This window comes from Ovis aries, chromosome 14 (assembly GCF_016772045.2).
Source record: "Ovis aries strain OAR_USU_Benz2616 breed Rambouillet chromosome 14, ARS-UI_Ramb_v3.0, whole genome shotgun sequence".
NCBI classification, from domain to species: domain Eukaryota; kingdom Metazoa; phylum Chordata; class Mammalia; order Artiodactyla; family Bovidae; genus Ovis; species Ovis aries.
Window position 1 is genome coordinate 50048259 of NC_056067.1, and position 14515 is coordinate 50062773.

A 14515-nucleotide genomic window follows, 5' to 3' on the forward strand; every position below is an offset into this window, starting at 1 on the left:
CTTCCATCTCCCCACCTCCTCCCTTGCCCAAGTTACCGGTCTCCACAGGCTAAGTCACATTAGTCGTGTCCGACTCTGTGACCCCATGGACTGTAGCCTGCCAGGCTCCTCTGTCCATGGGGTTTCCCAGGCAAGAATACTGGGGTGGACCGCCATTTCCTTCTCCAGGGGATCTTCCCGACCCAGGGATTGAACCCACGTCTCGTGTCTCCTGCACTGGCAGGTGGGTTCTTTAGCACTAGGTCTCCCCGTGTCTCTGTCTCCCACTGCCTTGAGTCTCTAACTTTGCAGACCCTGCCTCGAGCTTTTCTCCCATCCCATTATCACCTCCCCTCCAACCTTCCTCTCCCCTGTATTTCTGACTACCATCTCGCCAATTCATCTGATTTGACCTCTCTTTCTCCCTCTCCTCCCTGGGTTTCTGCTACCCCCATCCCACCCCAAGCTGGGGTGCAGGGGGTGTCGGGCTCCGGACACACCTTGCTGTACTGCGTGTCCAGGCTCCAGATGTAAGGGCAGGGCCCCAGGCAGAAATTGGCGTGGTACCCCTTGGGTTCGTGAATCCACTTCCAGCCCAGGTCCTTCCGGAAGTCAATGTAGAGCTGACGAACACAGCAGTTCTTTTCTGTGGAGCTGCAGGCGGGAGGGAAAAACACAGTCAGGAGAGCAGAAGGCTGCCCCTCCTCCCCTGCAGTGGGTGTGTGTCACCCTGGTTGCCCTCCAGCACGGTATCCAACTTGGTCTCCCTTGCACTCTCTGTGGCAATAACAGAAATAACTGTAGTAATAGCAGTGATCATCGCTAACACTGATAAAGCACTTCCTCTAGTCCAGCACTGCACTAAGGGCATCCTCATAAGCATCATCTCAGGCAGCGCTCAAATCACACCTGTAGGGCGCTAAAGGGAGTTCCCAGGGAGACATCCAGTAGTTAAGACTCCAAGCTTCAAAACAACAAAAAAAGAAACAAAAAACAAACAAGCAAAGACTCCAAGCTTCCACTGTAGGGCACATGGATTCGATCCCTGGTCAAGGAAGTTCCACGTTGCATGCTGCACAGTGCAGCCAAAAAAAAAAAAAAAAACCCAAGCCAAATGACTGTCCACAGGGGACAGCTACACAGATCACACCGCATCTACACGCTACAACATAAACAACACAGCGCAGGTCCATGTGTACTGACATCTAAGTGTGCAACAAATGTTTACTGAACTACTGCGTGTTGGGCTGGGGTCTACTGCGGACTCAGTACGAATGAAACAGACAAAGCCCTGCCTTCTGGGGCCACATACTAGAGACTATCATGTTGCCCCTCTGCTCTGAACAAGCACAATGCCCAAGTCCTCGCCACAGGCTCAAGGAGCTACCAGATCTAGCTGATCTCAACCCCCTCCCCACTCCCCCTCTCACTGTCCTCTGGCCCCTTTAGCATCCTTGCTGTTCCTGAGTCCCAGTCCAGGACCTTTGCACGTGCTGTTCCTTCTGCCTGGCTTGCTCTTCCCACAGATACCCTCTCTGGCTCTGTTTCTTCACTCCATTTATACATGTGCTCAAACATACTCCACATGTCTTCCCTCCTACAACACTGTGTGGCATGCAGTAGGTGCTCAATAAATATCAGTTAAACAAATTGCGTCAGAGACCTTCCTGGATGATCCTTCCCCAAATACCAATCTAAATAATTGTTAATTGCTAGGGACTTTCTGGGCAGTCCATTGGTAAAGACCCTGTGCTTCCAATGTAGGGGGCATGGGTTCGGTCCCTAGACAGGAAAGATCTCACATGCCATGAGGCACAGCCAAAAAAAAAAAAAAAGATAGTTAATTCCATTTAGCGTAATAACGACATTTCAGTTCTGCAAGGAAATATACCAATGCCTGCAACTGAAAGGGGGCAAATCTTAACACCTGTTGATCTAGATGAGAGTGTATGGGGGTTCATTTTACCATCCTGGTTGCTTATACATTTAAATGTTTCCATAATAAAAAGTTTAAATCAGAATAGGAAAAACAAATCACCACAATGATTTCTTTCTTTCCTCTTCCTTGGATTTATATTCCTTCTTAGAACTTACTGCCACCTGCTCTTTTATTAGAGATTGATCTCGTCCTTTCCTGTCTTCCTCTGAGGACAGGACTTTTTGTCTATTTTGTCCCTAAAGGTGTCCCCACTGCCTACAATAGTCACCAGCACACGGCAGGTGCTTAGCAAGTGTTGGCTGTATAAATTAATTGATCAATATGTTAGACTTTTCAGAAGCACATCAGAGAATGGTGGTGGGTAAGACGACTGCCATGTACTCATGATCTCTGTCCCAGGCTCAGATGCAAAAGTCAGTCCTCGGGCTTCCCTGGTGGCTCAGTGGTGAAGAATCTGCCTTGCAATGAAGGAGACAGGGGTTTGATCCTTGTCTGGGAAGACCCCATATGCTGTGGCGTGATGAAACCCTTGTTGCACAACTATTTCTACTGAGCCCATGTGCACAACTGCCGGAGTCCATGCACTCGAGAGCCCGTGCTCTGCAACAAGAGAAGCCACTGCAGTGAGAAACCCACACACTGCAACCAGAGAAAAGCCCACACGAATATAATAAAAGTCTGTTTGGAGGGGGACTGAGGGGTCAGAACTGGAGAGTCTTTGAATATCCTTTCTAGGTTTGGTCCATGTGCATGTATTTTCCTATTTAAAAATCGATACAGAATTTCCTACAAGGCAAGTCGTCTCCTTTTTTTTTTTAAATATGTATTTGGCAGGTCTTCCAGGCAACAGGCGAATTCTTTGGTTGCTATATGAGGATCTTAGTTCCCTGACCAGAGATCGAACCCTGGCCCCCTGCATTGGGTGTGTGGAGTCTTAGCCATTGGACCACCAGGGAAGTTCCAAGGCAGGTCTTATATTATTATTCCCATTTGAAGGAGGAATAAACTGAGCCTTAGAGAAAGGGGAATGTTGTCTGTTCAAATGTAGGCTGTAGGTGGTAGAGCTCAGGGCCAGAGGTCTCTGACTTCATTTGCCCAGCACAACTAAGTCAGCTCAAGCAGAGCAGGAGAAGGCGATGCCACAGGCTCTCCCAGGGCAAGACAGGGCCTTTTCAAGAGCCACAGGACCTCTAGAAGGAAGTCAGGAAACTAAGATTCCTGTGAGCTCAGCCTGGTCCCTCCTCAGTCTCGTTAGGCCTCAGTTCCTTCATCTATACAAAGATGCAGGGGACGTCAGATCAAATAAGATATTGTTAAGGGCCAAGGAGACATCAGGAAGTCCATGGATAGGCTCAGGGAGGGGTCTGAGCTCTCTAAACCATGCACACAGATGTGTGTTGTTGTTGTTTAGTTGCTAAGTCATGTCTGACTCTTCTGTGACCCCCTGGACTGTAGTCTGCCAGGCTCCTCTGTCCATGGGATTCTCCAGGCAAGAATACTGCAATGGGTTGCCATTTCCCCCTCTGAAGGATCTTCCTGACTCAAAGATCAAACCTTCGTTTCCTGTAGCTCCTGCATTGCAGGCAGATTCTTTATCGATGAGCCACCAGGGAAGCCCACATATGTGTGTATGTATAGGCATATTCTGGGGGGAAAGGTACCTGGCTTTCAGCTTCTCAAAAAGGTCTTAGATTCACAGAAGGGGAAGAACCACTGTCCAGAAAAATCTATCATTTCTGGTCCAGCTCTGCTGGGGTGCTGAGATCCTCTGATTTGAAGTGTGCGATTCCAATACCCAACTCAACTGCTCTCCATGTGGGGTTCCTGGAGCAGCAGCAGCAGCATCGCCTGGGAACTTGTGGGAGATGCAAGTTCTCAGGCCCCACCCCAGATGCACTGAATCAGAAACTGGGGGGTGGGGATGGCTGGGAGACAGCAGGCCACATTTAACAAGCCCTTCAGGTGACCCTGAGCTACTCTTTAACCCTGGATGTTGGGGAAAGGGTCACGGAGGCTTCCCAGTGGAGATAGTGGTTAAGCTAAGAATAACTTTATTGCGGAAAGTCTCGGACATACACCAACCCACTCCAGTAGTCTTGCCTGGAAAATTCCATGGACAGAAGAGTCTGGCGGGCTACAGTCCATGGGGTCGCAAAGAGTCAGACATGACTGAGCACAGCACAGGCATGGGACATACACAAAAGCAGAGAATCTTATATTTAACTTCTGTGTCTCTACCATCCAGCTCCAGCAAACATCAAGTCATGGTCAGTTTCACTGTATTTCTTCCCGCATCCCCTTTCTCTCCTTTGACGAATGATTTTGAAACCCACGTCATCCACCGTATTATTTCATCCATAAATATTTCTATCTTCAAGGAAATCTAGACTACTTTACAGCATCACACAAAAAAATTAATGGTAATTCCTTGATATCATCAAATATCTAATCAGAGTCCATACTTTCCCAACTATCTCATAACTATCTTTTAAATTATTTTATTTATCTGTTTTTTAGCCATGCCATGTAGTATGTGGGATCTTAGTTCCCTGACAAGGGATCAAACCCACATCCCCTGCAATGGAAGCTCAGAGTCTTAAACAGTGGACTACCAGAGAAGTCCCAATATCTTAAAAAAAAAAAAAGTTTGAGTCATTCCCTGGTGGCCCAGTGGTTAGGACTATGCTTCCAAGACAGGAGACATGGGTTTGATCCCTGGTCAGGTTAAGATCCTGGAAACCGTGAAGCGAGGCCAAAAAGCAAATAAGTAAATAAAAACGTAAAAACAGTCCGCATACATAAAGACTCAAGTCTATACATGGCTATTGGTTGATACATCTTTTAAGATTCTTTTAAAAATCTAATAAACTCATCTCTCTATTTCATCCCTTTGTATCGTATTTGTTGAAGAAACTGGGTCAGGTTTCCCAAAATCTAGATGTTGCAGGCTGCATGCCCATGGTGGCTGTTTAACTGTTTCTCTGTCCTTATATTTCTGGAAAATTGGGAGTTGGACCTACCATTATTGATGGGCTTCAGGTTTGATTTTTTGGCAAGATTTCCTAAGTGACACCGTGTCACTCACGTGGCTGGCTGCCTCTCTCTTAATGTTACAGCGGGTTGGCACTCAGACTTCAATCCATCCATTCATTCATAAGGCTGCTGGGCAGAGGGTAGGATCTAGTGATGAAGGACCTTGGAAACAGAGCTGACTTTCCAACAGGAGAAGTGCATGCAACAAAGGCCAAAGGCACCATCAAAGTACTTAGCAGAGGTGGGCCAAGGTCAGATTATTCTTCTAAATTTGCCATATTCTTAACTCTGAATTTCAAAATTCCAAGACTACAACTTCGCAGTTTTTTTAGACTGCAATACACTGGCATCTCAAGATTCTAACACAGCAACAGCTTTCCAACTTTCTAGAATTCCCACATCCCCACTCTCGAGGATCTTGGCATTCTGTTTTTTTTTTTTTTTGATCTTAGTATTCTTGAATCCCAGTATTTCAAAACTGCATTCCAGCATTCCATAGTTCTGAGCCCATCTCCCCAGAGGTTCAAGCTGCCACTTTCTAAGATCACAGGCTTCCAAGATTCTAACACGACTCTAGCACTGGGACTTCCCTGGTGGTCCAGTGGTTAAGAATCCACCTGCCAATGCAGGGGACATGGGTTTGATCCCAGGTCAGGGAAGGTCCCATGTGTGCAAGCAGCAACTACTGGAGACAGAGCACCTAGAGCCCGTGCTCCTCAGCAAGAGACGCCTCCTCAACTAAAGAAAGCCCGAGCAGCAGCGAAGATTCAGTGCAATCAAGAATAAATAAGTAAGACTGAGTCCCAGCGTTCCAAGGTGCCAGTATTCTGGCTTTCACCAACTCCAACATTTATGGATGCTAAAAGTTCAATACAGGATTCCACCATTCTGGACCTAATATTCAAGGACTCCAACCTGCCAAAATGGGAGATTCCAGTCGGTCAATGGTACCCATCACAGGCAATCTTTCAGTTCTGAATTCCCAACTTCTAAGAACCCAACAGTTCTTGAATCCAACATTCTCAGATTTCAATAATTAATACCGAATTCTAACATCCTAGAATCCCAACGTTTTCAAACCCCAACCTGCCCACAGCACAGAAATCTAACACAGCGACTTTCCAATACTGAAGTCCCACATGTTCGGCGTTCCACATTCTAATAAATCTCCGATACATCCGAGGACTCCCAGTTTGCACACACTCTAGCATCCGAGGCTCGGACCTCATGCCCTGAGCCCTCCAGGCTGAAGGAGACGCTAGCCCAAGCAGAGCACCAGCCAGGTGCCCAACCTGCAGTGGCCACTGAGCGGATGGCGAGGACGCCCCCAGCCCAAGAGGCTGCAAGGTTCACCTGAAGCAGTAGTTGGTGTCCAGGGCTCGGCGGTGGCGGGAGCTGTGCAGGTGCTGGGCCCTCTCCAGAGGGGTGGCCATGAGGAGCAGGAAGGGCCGGTTCATGCCGTGAATGGTGGCGAGGTCACCCCGGCGGCCGGAACTGAACCCTGCTTTGGTTTTGGGAGTCAGGGGGGTGGGGAGGATTGGGGACACACACACACTCAGATGGATGGATGACAGGGATAGGCAGGGGAGGACACACACACAGACAGACACACATCACTGCTAGGCGTCGGTGGGGGGCAGGGAGGGGGCCTCACCGTTGATGTCCACTTGAAGCGTGTTATCCTTACTGTCACAGGAACAGTGGGCACTGAGGCGAAAGCCCTCTATTTCCTCTGTGGGAGTGGGGAGAGGGAAGCCAGCATGAGGGGGGCAACTCACCCATCCCTGCGGGTGGGCAGAAGAGGAAGGAAGTCGCAAACCCCTGGGGTGTGGGGGGAATCTCTTTCCTGCCCCTTCCCCTGCCAGCCCCCTCACTGCACCCTCTTGCTCCAGTTCTTGGCCTTGCAGCCTCCTTCTCCTCCTCCAGGTCTCAGCTCTGAGGTCACCTCCTCCAGGAAGCCCTCCTGGACACAGCCCCTCCCCCCACTGTGACAGCACGTTTTTTTTTTTTCTCCAAAGCACTGACCTCTGTAGCTCTGACATTTGTCTTTGGCTATTTATTCCCCTCATTGTTTTCAGTGGAGAGCAGGATACAACGGGGGCAGGGAACCTTGTTTTCTTGTTCCCTGCTGGGCCTGGCCCTCTGTCTTAAAAACAAACATCTCCTGAGTGCGCTGGGCGCCAGACCCTGTTCTAAATACTCTTTGTGCGTTATTTCCTTTAATCCTCACCAAAGTTCCCCATTTTACAGATGAGGAAGCCAAGGCCCACAGGCAGGACTGGGATGGGATGCAAGGACCTAGGCTCCTGTCCCAAGGCAGGTGCAGAAGAAAGGTTTTCCTTCTTTTTTTTTTTTTTAACATACAAAACAAAAAGTAACGGGTTTTATTAACATTTTTTGAAAGAACAGTGTGTTAGTCACTCAGTTGTGTCCAACTCTGCGACCCTATGGACTGTAGCCCACCAGGCTGCTCTGTCCATGGGATTCTCCAGGCAAGAATACTGGAGTAGGTAGCCATTCTCTTTTCCAGGGCATCTTCCCAACCCAGGGATTGAACCTAGTCTCCTGCATTGCAGGCGTATTCTTTACCATCTGAGTCACCAGGGAAGCCCTTTTGAAAGAATATGTATATCTAATAATCATAGCAGTATTTATCAGTTCTTATTTTTTAGATTAACCTTTACTGGAGTGTAGTTGCTGTACAATGCTATGTTTAGTTTCTACTGTACAGCAAAGTGAATTAGCTGAATGTATACATACATCCCAGAAGAAAGGTTTCTTGAATGAATGCTTTCCTAAGCACCCACTATTGTGTGGGACCCTGTATCGGGTGCTCTGGACTCAACAGTCAACTCAGGACGCTCATCCCAGTATGCACCTGCTCCCTAACCCCCATCCTTTCCTCTGGCCAAACCATCACCTCTTCCATGAGTCTCAACACAATCATTCTCACCCAGAAAGCTCTCTTGAACCCCCTCAGAGGAGTAAGGGTACCCACTCTGGGCTCCTATAGCACTTATGGCCTCCCCTGGCCATCATGGCCTGCTAGGGCTTTGGGCAAGATTTCCTGGGTATCTAGAAGTGAGTGCGGGTCCCATGAGGGCAGGCCTAGAGGTTGTCATGGTTACCTCTGATTCCCCCACCCCACCAGCATAGGGCCAGCCAGAGAGCAGGAACCTACTAGCATTTACCCCAGTGAAGGAATGAATGAGAGGGAGACTCAGAAGGGAGATGTGAGCACTGGGGCCTTCAACATGACAGGACAGACAGTCCTCTTCCAGACAGAACAGGTGTGTCAGGCTTTCCCTGGACTCGAGGCCTCTGCACAGCCTATCCCCCTGCCTTGAACACTTTTGCCCCTCCCTCCTATCCCAGGCTGGCCCCAGGCATCCCTTCGATACCCGCTCCAATATCCCCTCCTCCAGGAAGCCCTCCCTGACCTCCCAGGCTGCATCAGGCACTTCCTCTGGGCTCCCCATCCCAACCCTGCCCACACTGGGACATTACTACCTGGTTTTCAGGTCTTTTCCCCAAGTCCCCCAACCCAAGCAATGGAGCACAAGCTTCCTGAAGGTCAGGATGAAGCTGTTTCCGTCACTTCTGTGTCTCCAGCATCACCCAGCACAATGCAGGTGCTCAAGAAATAGATTAACCATTAATCACTCAGGTGTGAGTGTCTGGGAGGAGGGCCAGGTCTGGGCTCTTCAGCACCAACACAAGGCAGGGGGTGCTAGGCAGGGTGGTCCCAGGACAAATAATGGGTTACAAAATAGAGGTGGGGCAGACAAGTGGTCCTCACCTCTGTGGGTCAGCCACTGCCGCACAACTCCAGTGACGTCAAAGGACAGCCACTCCGGTGAGTCGCTGGGGGCGAGCAGCCGGTTGCTGAGGTAGCGCCAGGAATTGTTGCTATATTTCTGAGGGATGAAGAATTGGGTGAGATAGTGGGTAGAGGCTGCCACACACACCCATGTATCCTGCACCCCTCACTCCATCTGCTTCCCAAAACGGGTCTCCACACAGTCCATCAGACAGTCCACCTCCCAGACATCCACACTGAGGGACTTCATAGAAACCACCCAACCCCATGACAGGGGACAAAGAACTCCAGGCTGGGGCTCAAGGCACCTAGGCATTTCAGCCTCCACCCTTGATTCCGGGATGGCTGTGGAAAATTCCTTTCTCTTTTTTGGCCTCAGTTTCCTCACTGATGAAATGCCCAGTTCCTTTCAGCTTGGACAGCTCATGAGGCTAAAATTCCCCTACTGACATCATAGAGGTCATTGACGATACAGCTCTGAATTCCGAGAGTCTATCGCTTTCTAGAAGTTATGTTCGAAGTCATTCCATAACTCCAGCACTTGGTGGCACCCCAAGAATTACACATTCTATGAACCCGAGAAGTTTTATGAGAGTCAAGTTCAACAAACCCAGGAGTTCGATGAGCCAGAAACCTAGACGTTGCAAACGCCTGACATCCACAAGGAATGATGACACCCTGGGAACTGGCAGCATAAAGCCGAGTTCTCTAGATTCCGAGCAGTTGATATCAAAGCTTCCTCATCGTAAGAATCTAACATCGACCACTGAATCTAACATTCCATCTGACAGGGCGTCTAGGTCACATAACCTTCAAGAAAATCCAGATTTTCTGGACTCTTCCTGGAGACTCTTCTAGAACAGAGCTATCCAAGAGAACTTTCTGTGACGATGCAAATGGGCTTTATCGGTGGTGTCCAAAATAGCAGCCACTCACCCCATGTGACTACGTGCCACTTGAACTATGGCCAGTGAGACTGAGAAACTGAATTCTTTCTTCTATTTAATTTTAATCCACTTAAATGGCCATATGTGGCTAGTGGCTACTGGGTGGGCACAGGGCGTTTTGAAAGTCTCCAACTTTTCAAAGATTCCAACTTTCCTTGTCCTGAGTTTTCAGAGTCCAGCTCCGAAAATTCCAGCTGCTAAGCATTTAACATTCTAAGGCTCTAGGAGACTCCACACTCTGTGCTCCCTCATCCTTCAGGGTTGGTCCTCGTGGACCCTGCAGCCACCAGCCTTGCAGCCGTCCTGGGACCCCCCCAGCCCAGGCCACCTTCCAGGACCCTTGCCCCCACCTGGTACAGCTCCACGTGCTGCTCCACTTTTAACTTGAGCCTCAGCAGGCGCAGCTCTGCCCGAGAGAGCAACACAGGTTCAGGCACTGCTTCCCGGAGCTCAGACGTGTTGAAGAACATATATATGCTGTGCGAGCTAGACTTCATTTTGTCATAGATTTCTAGGCAGAAAGAGTCGGGGTGGGGGGCTGTCAGTGTTTGGCAAGGGGCAGGGGAGCTAGTGTACCCCAAATCGAAGAGCTCTGGGTTGGACTCTGACCCTGACACTTTTTAGCTGTGTGACCTTAGGTGACTAGCTTCTCCTCTCTGAGTTTGTTTCCACCTCTTTATTATTATTTTAAATATTTATTTATTTGGCTGTGCAGGGTCTTAGTTGTGGTGTGGGATCTTTGGGCTTCGTGCAATGTGGGGTCTTTAGCTGCAGCATGCAAACACTTCGTTGTAGCATGTGAGATCTAGTTCCCTGACCAGGGATCGAACCTGGGTCCCCTGCATTGGGAACTTCGAGTCTTAGCCACTGGACCACCAGGGAAATTCCTCTAGCTCTTTAAACAGGGTCCTATCCATTCTTCCCTCTCATCAGGTAGGAAGTGGCCCCTCAGTACAAAGCCGGCTTGAGGATGGGGCTGCTCTGCTTGCTCAGGCCTCCCCAGCTCCTGGAGTCTCAAATGCAAGTTACGTTGAAGCAGAGAGATAAAGGGCGCTTGGATGAGACTATGGCTTTGCTGCCTTCTGTGACCCTGGGCAAGTCACATTCCCTCTTGGAGTGGTTAAATCTACTTGACATCAAGCTCTCTGCCTCCCAACCCAGGCTCTCCTAACTGAAGCACAGTGGAACTTTGGGCAGATGAATTCCTCTCTCTGTGCCAGATTCTCACCTATAAGCCAAGGACTGATGTCAGGATGCCAGTGTGAAATAGATGAGATGATGCAGATAAAGTATGTGGCACAGAGTCTGCATACAGTAGTTACTCTAATGTGTATTCAACAACCCCATGAGAAAGATTCTATTAGTATACCCATTTTATAGATGGGCAAACTGAGGCAAAGAGATGAAACAATTTGTCCCTAAGCCACACAGCCAGGAAACTACAGTGTGGGGTGGGGATTCAAACTCGGCCAGTCTGATCCGAGGCTATGCTCTTAATCCCTAGGCTATGCTCCCTCCCTGCTAATGTGGCATTATTTTTGTTATTATTAGTAGTATTTCCTCCCTTAACTGGTTATAGAAAGCCAAGTTCATTCTAGATAAGGATGGCTTCAGGGGTGGGGGAAGGGAAACAAAATTAAGAAGACTCCCAGTTCAGGAAAAATTGGGGACTGGGACTGAAGGGGGCAGGCCATGATCAACTGGAGCAGTTTCTTTAGGCCTCTGCCATGGGGGCATGGAAATGGTGGAGACATGTTGAGAAAAGACAGAGGAAGACCCTCTTGAGCGCCTCCTTCCCCCTGCTCCTCCCTCTCTTGGGGGCTGGCCCCTCTCCCTCACAAATAAGCCCTATCTTGGCCCAAGAGTTACTCAGCCGACCCAAACGGAAGGGTAGAGCCCAGGCCCAGGAGACAGATAGGGAGGAAGAGCGATACAGGGAGCAGGAAGGGTCAGAGGGAGAGATGGAGAGTAGGATATGGAGGAGAAAAAGAGAGAAAAAGGGAAGAGATGGAGAGAGAAACTAGGAGACCCAGAGAGGGACAGGGTAACACGGATGAGGGAGAGACGGAAAGGCAGAAGACAAATGCGAAAACAGACGGAGGGTTTGGGAGCGAGATGGAGGCAGAAGAGGGCTGAAGAACAACTGAAGGTGTCAGCGTTGGAAAAACCTCTCCAACGAAGGTGAAGCGTCGACGGAAAAGGTGAGACGGAGATGTGGGTGGGTAGGCTGTAGGGATGTCATTTGACTGAAGCCGCAACTGGGCGCCCAAATGGGCCTGAGACCCACACGTCTACTGCCCACGAGGGAAACTAAAAGCGGGGGGCGGGGTTCGCCCCCGAGCCTCGGGGCCCAGCGGGACGCCTGGGTACCCGCGCGGGCGCCGACAGGGCGGGCCCAGGGTAGCCCCGCCCTGAGCTGGGGGTGAAGAGGGCGGGAGTCGCCGCCGTCGCGAGGGCGGGGACCGGACCTGCCTCGTCTCGCCCCAGGCTCCGCGAGCGATCCCCGCCCCGTTACCCCCCACCCCCAACCCCGAGGCACAAGAAGGAAAGGGAAGGGAGGGCTAGGCAGCCGGACGCTGGGGTTTCCCCAGCCTCGCAGAGAGGAACTAGGAGCTTGGGGTCTAGGCTCTCCGCAGAGCTCTGCGGGGTCCTCCTGCTCCTTCCGGAAGCGCAGGCTCCTCCCCCACGCCCGCGCGTGGCACCCACGTGGGGCTTCTCCAACCCCTACCAGCTCGGTCTTTCCCCCGGGTCTCGCAGAGTCGCATCCACCCACCTATCTCTCTCTACTAAGACTCCTCACTCAGCCCTCTCCCTTCCAGCCAGCGGCGGGAGGGTGGCGGGCCCTGCTGCTCCCAGCATGACACCATCCGTCGCTCCTCTACCCCATTCCAGGTCTACCTTTCCCACGCTTACCCTCCCGTTCTGTAAACCCCTTCCCACGACCCAGTACTGTAGGTTTCCTGGGGGCGCGCGCTTCCTCTCTGGGTTTCCTCCTCTTACATTCCGTCTGGGAAATATTCAGAGCACCTCCTGGCACATCCTGGGCACCCCCCGCCCCCACCTCCTGGGCACATCCTAGGGTCTCCGCTTCTCTCCCGCTAGTTTCCCGCACCCTACAACCTCGCGTCCCCTTCCGACCTCACATTTATCACCCCCTCCCCGCCTCTCTTCCTAAGCCCTCCCCCAATCTCGCGTGTTCTTCGAGTCCTGTGCATGCGGGTCCACTCTCTCTACTTTCCTGGCACCCCTCTGGGGTTCGCTTCTGTTTTTCTGTCCTTGAATCTTCCTGCCTCACGGCCCCTGAACTCTGAGTCAGCTTTCCCCACTACCTCTCCTTTTCCAAATGCCGGGGTGCTAGTTTCTCCCAAAGCGAGCTCCCTCTCTGCAGCCCCGCTCCCACGACCCCTGCATTCTCGAGCACCCTGCAAGGGGAAGTCTTTTTCGAATGGCTTCGCTTCTCTCACTCTAAGGGATTCCCCGCACGATCTCGCATGATCCCGTCGCCCTTTAAAAGCGGTCCACTTCACTCACTATCTCTTATTCAAGACCAGATAGATACCTTGGGGGTTAGGGAGCTCAGCTCTATGCTCTTTGGGACCCCTCCCCCCACACACGTTCCCGGCGCCCCCGGGGGTTCTCTTCCTCCAGCCAGTTTCCTCTACCAGCAGTTTCCTCCCCGTGACCCCTGCACTCCGGCGCCCCCTGGGGGCTCCCCTCCAGGGTCCCCTGCCCCTGCGAGCTCACTGTTGCCGTATTCCACCATTAGCACGCGGGTGACCTCCTTGGCGTAGTAGTCCGCCTCTGGCTCAGGCTCCGTTTCGGCACTTTCCCCGGCCACCCGGTCGCGGGTACTGTTGTAAAGGGCCAGTATGGCCTCGGGCAGCGGGCCGGGTGGCACGTCCCCCTGGCTCGGGGGACTGGCGAGCCGAAGTTTGGACAAAATCTGGCCGCGGATGGCCTCGATGCGCTTCCGCTTCACCAGCTCCATGTCGATGGTCTTGCAGGTGGACAGTCCGGCGACCGGCCGGCCAGGCGTCAGCATTAGTAGCCACAGCAGCGGCAGCAGCAGCGGCAGCAGCCGCAGCCCCGAGGGCGGCATGGGGGAGGCGGCGCCCCCAGGCACAGCCGAGAGCGCGAGCTGGACTGGGGTGGGAAGAGGGAGGCCCCGCCCCTACAGGGGCTGGGGTGGGTGGGGGTCTCCCGAGGAAAAGGTAGGAGGGTCTGTTTGCGGGGAGAGTTGAGGCCTTCAGGGAGAACGGAGCAGAGCTGGAGGGGAGGCTCTGATGGGTGGGTTCTCGGTATCCCACGGAAAAAAACCGAGATGGGTGAGCTCTGGTACTAGAGATGGGTGATCTTGAATAGGAAAGCTGAGGCAAGTCTGAGAGAGATCCCGGATATCGGAGAAGGGTCCTTGGATGCGCGGGGGCTCAGGAGAGAGGCTGGGGAGTTGGGGGGCCGTGCAGGGGGTGCGCCCGAAGTCTGGGGTCAAGTCTTCGCGGGAATCGGGTTTGCGGTTCCTGATGGCTGGTCCGGAATGGGGGCGCCTGGGGAATGCCGTGTAGGCGGCAGGGAGGGAGCAAGCGTCCGAGGTGGTGGCGGGGGCTGCTGCTGTCTGGGGTCCTCAAGTTCCTGCCTCGCGGAGCAGCGCTGCGCGTTGCGGTCCCCGCGCCTTCGGCTCCCAGAGGCAGCGGAAAAGTCTCAAAACTTTTTTTCCTCTTCTCCCAACCAGCTCGTCCCTCCTCCCGCTCCTCCTCCCCCTCCTCCCCGCAGTGGCGGCGGCGGCGGCGGGGGCGGCGG

At 52.0% G+C, this 14515-nt stretch overlaps 1 protein-coding gene across 4 annotated transcripts in view; it reads right to left on the reverse strand.

The window, feature by feature from the left end:
- TGFB1 (transforming growth factor beta 1) overlaps positions 1-14416 on the reverse strand; it is a 19609-nt gene extending 5193 nt beyond the window's left edge. For 2 of the 4 annotated variants that reach the window (XM_042230708.2, XM_027977372.3), the window contains exons 1-6: positions 13463-14416; positions 10069-10229; positions 8751-8868; positions 6606-6683; positions 6305-6455; positions 480-633 (exon numbers count right to left, since the gene is read on the reverse strand). In XM_042230708.2, coding sequence (XP_042086642.1) covers positions 480-633; positions 6305-6455; positions 6606-6683; positions 8751-8868; positions 10069-10229; positions 13463-13817 — 1017 coding nt within the window. In that variant the 5' untranslated portion in view covers positions 13818-14416. 4 annotated transcript variants of the gene reach the window in all.
- Between the last annotated feature and the right edge of the window lie 99 nt (positions 14417-14515).